At 41.9% G+C, this 4,438-nt stretch overlaps 1 protein-coding gene across 1 annotated transcript; it reads left to right on the top strand.

The window, feature by feature from the left end:
* The first annotated feature begins 1,003 nt into the window (after window positions 1-1,003).
* Window positions 1,004-2,267, top strand: LOC112452844 (protein MNN4-like). The gene is made up of 2 exons (XM_025013263.1): window positions 1,004-1,175; window positions 2,059-2,267. Exons 1-2 carry the CDS (start codon window positions 1,004-1,006, stop codon window positions 2,265-2,267), a joined length of 381 nt encoding a protein of 126 aa, XP_024869031.1.
* The last annotated feature ends 2,171 nt before the right edge of the window (window positions 2,268-4,438 follow it).

Genomic DNA, 4,438 nt, shown 5'->3' with positions numbered 1-4,438 from the left:
GTTGAGAAACTAAGCGAGTGTGAGGGACCCAACCGTACGAGTACCTCCGCTGACCATATGAAGCCATGGCCGAAACATCGAGGGATAGACTTAAACATTGACGAATTGACGGATTATGACACTGAAGACTATATCCAAGCATCGGACGGCATCGAGGTCGATGCCGGTTGTCGAATGGCCGAGTGTGGGAACCGGGAATTTTCCGCGGTTGGCAGCGCCGAGAAACCGGAAGAAGAAGCGAGCTTTGAGTAGAGAGGAGAGGGGAGAGTCAGTTGAGAAGGAGAATCTTCCGTGAACGGTCACGCCATTGCGCTTTTATCTGTATCGAATAAAGTCTCTTTTACCAGTGAACTTCGTATCCTGATTTCGGATCCTACATATCTGTTGTAATTTCAATTTTTACATTTTGTGATCTTGTTACAGCAAATCAATTTAATAGAATGTTTTTATTGTATAGAAATGTTCAATGATATTTCTTGTTTATTTTCTTTTAATTGAAAGTAATCCTCTTTTTCTTCTTATATATTTTAATTTTCTTAGATTACATAAAGTTAGGCATTGTAACATGCAAGAGCATACGTATAACAATATACAAATATATACACAAATAGATGGGACTTCCGGTTCCGGAACATAGAAGGTGACAGGTGTGAACATAGCGGAGATAAAGTGATAGAAAAGTGCGACACAGAAAGGGTGGGAGAGAGTGAGAGTAGCGGGACGGCAAGGGATGGAGGTGTGAGACGGCGGAGGAGAAAGAGTTAAGCGGGGGCGAGATCGGTTAAAAGGTGAAAAGTGAAGAAAGTGGCTGGAACGAAGTGACAGTTGAGGCATAGACGGTAAGTAACATAGAGAGGCGACAGAACGTAGGAAAGAGGCGCGAAAGCGGGCATAGACTAGCTCAGTCATAGAAGGGAAGCTCGGATATAGAAGGAATAGTAGGACGTGCACGCAGCCATAGGATACAAAAAAGAAAGAGGGATAGGCAAATCAAGAACAACGGATGGATAAAGAGAAGGAAATAGAATCAGAAAGTGCACAACAGGGAGATAAAGGAAAGAAGGGGGAAGGCGAAGGCGAGAAGAAAGCGAGAGGCAGACCAACGAAGGCGGAGGAGTTAGCCAAATTGAGAAGAACGGACAGTACAGGATCGGTCAAGGAATTCTTTCAGAAGAGTGAGAAAAGGAAGAGAGAAGAAGAGGTGGAGGAAGCAGCGAATGCGGAGAAAAAAATTCTAAAAGAATTTAACGCACAAAGAAGGGTCAACAGATCACCGCCGCCCAAAATCAAAAAAGAAAAGCAGGGAAAAGAAAATATGGCGACGGAAGAATTACTGGAGAAGGTTAAAGAAATTTTGAAGAAAATGGAGGAACAAAAGGGAGAAAAAAAGAAAGATAAGGAGGAACAAAAGAAAAAAAGGAAAAGAGATAAAGAGGAAATAAAAAACGAAATTAGGGAACTGAGGGAGGAATTGAGGAGAAGCGAGGAGATATGGGAAAATCAAAGAAAGACCCTGGAAGGAAGAATTAAGAATTTAGAGGAGAAGGCGGAGAAGATAGAAGTAAACATGTCAATGAGTGAGGGAGGGGAGATAATAAGGAAAATGAAAGAGATAGAAAGAAATATGGAGATGGCAGAAAGAAGAAGGAGAGTAAACATAATTGTAAGAGAAGAGAAAACAGGAAATGAAAAGGAAAGAAAAGAAAAAACCGAGAAGTTGATAGAAGAAATAAATAGAGCGAAAATGGCCATCGAGGAAGTACAAAAAATTGGACATGGAGAATTTAAGATGAAAGTCCTGAGATGCAGAAATTGGGATAACAAACGAGAGATAATGATGAGAAAGAAAGAGCTAGGAAAGAAGTATGGCTGTTTTCTGAATGACGACCTTACTAAAGAAGAAAGGCAGATACAGAAAGAGTTAAGAAAGATAACAAGGGAAAAAAGGGAGGCAGGAAAATGGGTAACGGTCGGTTACCAAAAAATATGGGAGGATAATAAGGAATGGAAATGGAACGAAAACAAAGAAGCGCTAGAAGAAAGGGATCACTTTCGCAGATAAGAAAGAAAAGAAGAAGGATAAAGAAGGGCTAAGCATGATGAACGAGAGAAGGAGGGAAGAGATACAAGAAAGAAGACAGGAAAGGTCCAAGGAGATAGAAGAAAAGCGGAACACACCAGAAGAAACCAGAAAGGACGAAGAAAGTATAAAGGAGGTAGATGAGGAAAATATTAGAGGAAACAGAATAAGGGAAGTCGAGGGATAAGAGAAAAAATATATAGGAGAAGAGGAAAGAAACGACGGGGAGAGTGAAGAGACGTGGAAAGTAGCCTTTTGGAACGTAGCTGGTTTAACAAACAAGGATAAGGACTTCTGGGAAGGGATAAAAGAATGGGATGTGATTGTGATGATGGAGACTTGGACTGATGAGAAAGGATGGGAGAAGGTGAAGGAGAAGCTACCGAGAGAATATAGATGGAGAGTACAGATAGCAGCCAAGAGGAACAAGAAAGGCAGAGCGTGCGGAGGCATGTTGCTAGGAATAAGGAAAAGCATAGAAGAGATAAAGGAAAAAAGGGAGACGGAGGAAGAAAGAAAAATCGAAGGTAAGATAAGAATAGGAGAGGAAGTATGGAGAATAATAGGAATCTATGTAAACAACAATATAGACGAGAAACTAGAAGGTCTGAAAGAAAGGACAGAGGAGGGGGAAAAAGGAGTAAGGACCATAATAGGAGGTGACTTTAACGCGAGAACGGGAGAGGAAGGAGGATGGTAAGAGGAAATCGAGCGAAGAGAGGAAAGAGGGAGGAAGTCTAAAGATAAGAAGATAAATAAAGAAGGCAAAAAGTTACTGGAGTTTATCGAGGAGAGAGGATATATGATATTAAATGGAGGCACAAAGGGGGACGAGGAGGGAGAATATACATACACAGGGGGAAGAGGTGAGACAGTCATAGATTACATAATAGGGGACGAGGAGGTTAGAGAAAAGGTAGAAAGACTGGAAGTAGGAGAAAGGATAGATTCGGACCATCATCCATTAATACTATGGGTGAGGGGAAGCTCAAAGAGAAGGCAAAAGAGGAGAGGAACTAAAAAAATGAAAAGAAGGGGAGTATGGAATGAGGAAGGAAAGACGCAATTTAAGGAGAAGTTAGGCGCGATTGAAGGAAAAAGAGACCTGCAAGAGGAAATAGAGGAAGGAACAAGGAAGATAAGAAGGGTGATTGAGGAGAACGAGGACAAGAATGAAAGAATGACTATCAAGAACAAAAGAGGGTGGTGGGACGAGGAATGTACGGAGAGCAAGAGGGAAGTGAGGAAAGAACTAAGGAAATGGTGAAAAAGGAAAGAAGAAGCAGAAAGATACAGAGAAAGAAGGAAAGAATATAGGGAAATGTGTGATAGAAAGAAGAAGGAGGAGAAAGAAAGAATGATCAGAGAGATTGGAGAAGCGAAAACGGAGGGAAAGGTATGGGAGTTGATAGGCAGAGTAAGGAAGAGAAGAAGAAGGGTGAATGAAGAGATAAAACCGGAAGAGTGGAAGGAGTATTTCATGGATCTGATGGGTGGAGTGGAGAACAGAGTGGTAAAGGGAGAGGGAGACAGAAGCAGACAGGAGGAAGAAGAGATAGGACTAGAAGAGATAAGAAACGTAATAAAGAAACTAAAGACGGGAAAAGCAATAGGCAATGACGGGATACCTAACGAGGCATGGAAGTACGGAGGAGAAGAAATGGTGAAATGGATATGGGAGGTATGCAAACGTGTCGGGAGAGGTGAAGGCTGGCCGGAACAATGGAAGGAAGGGGAGATAATCCCATTAGTTAAAAAAGGAGAAGGGCGAGAGGTGAAGGACTATAGAGGAATAACCATCATGTCTTCGATGTACAAAATCTACACGGCGGTACTAGCGGAAAGAATAAGAGAAGAAGTAGAAACGAAGAAATTGATCCCCGATAATCAAACGGGATTCAGGAAAGGAATGGGAACGATGGATCAAATATTCGCTTTGAATTACCTGGTGAACAGACAAATAGGAAAAGAGAAAGGAAAGATGACAGTGTTTTTTGTGGATCTGAAGGCTGCCTTCGACTCAGTGGACAAAAGAGTATTAATAAAGGCAATGAGAGAAAGAGGAGTGAGACAAGGACTGATAGACAGAGTAGAGGAAGTATTGAGGGAAACAAAGAGCAGAGTAGGGAAAGGAGGAGAGAGTGATGGTCAATTTTGGACGGCGAAAGGCCTGAGACAGGGATGCCCACTAAGCCCAATATTATTCAACCTATTAATCGCAGACATAGAGGATCATATAAAAAAAGGCGGATGGGGAGGAGTGAAATTAAGAGGCGAGAAAATATACACGCTAATGTATGCAGATGATATTGCACTGCTGGCAGAGGAGGAGCAGGACATGAGATCGATGATAAGCAG

The sequence above is a fragment of the Temnothorax curvispinosus genome, unplaced genomic scaffold, assembly GCF_003070985.1.
Source record: "Temnothorax curvispinosus isolate PA1 unplaced genomic scaffold, ASM307098v1 QBEX01003749.1, whole genome shotgun sequence".
NCBI lineage: Eukaryota > Metazoa > Arthropoda > Insecta > Hymenoptera > Formicidae > Temnothorax > Temnothorax curvispinosus.
This window is presented reverse-complemented; position numbering and strand designations above follow the sequence as displayed.

What these genes read in the sequence shown, in the direction of transcription:
- LOC112452844 (XM_025013263.1), top strand. Translation starts at nt 1,004, where the DNA reads ATGGATAAAGAGAAGGAAATAGAATCAGAAAGTGCACAACAGGGAGAT. An exon ending in CAAGGAATTCTTTCAGAAGA is followed by an intron (nt 1,176 to 2,058) that starts GTGAGAAAAGGA and finishes TCACTTTCGCAG; the next exon opens with ATAAGAAAGAAAAGAAGAAG.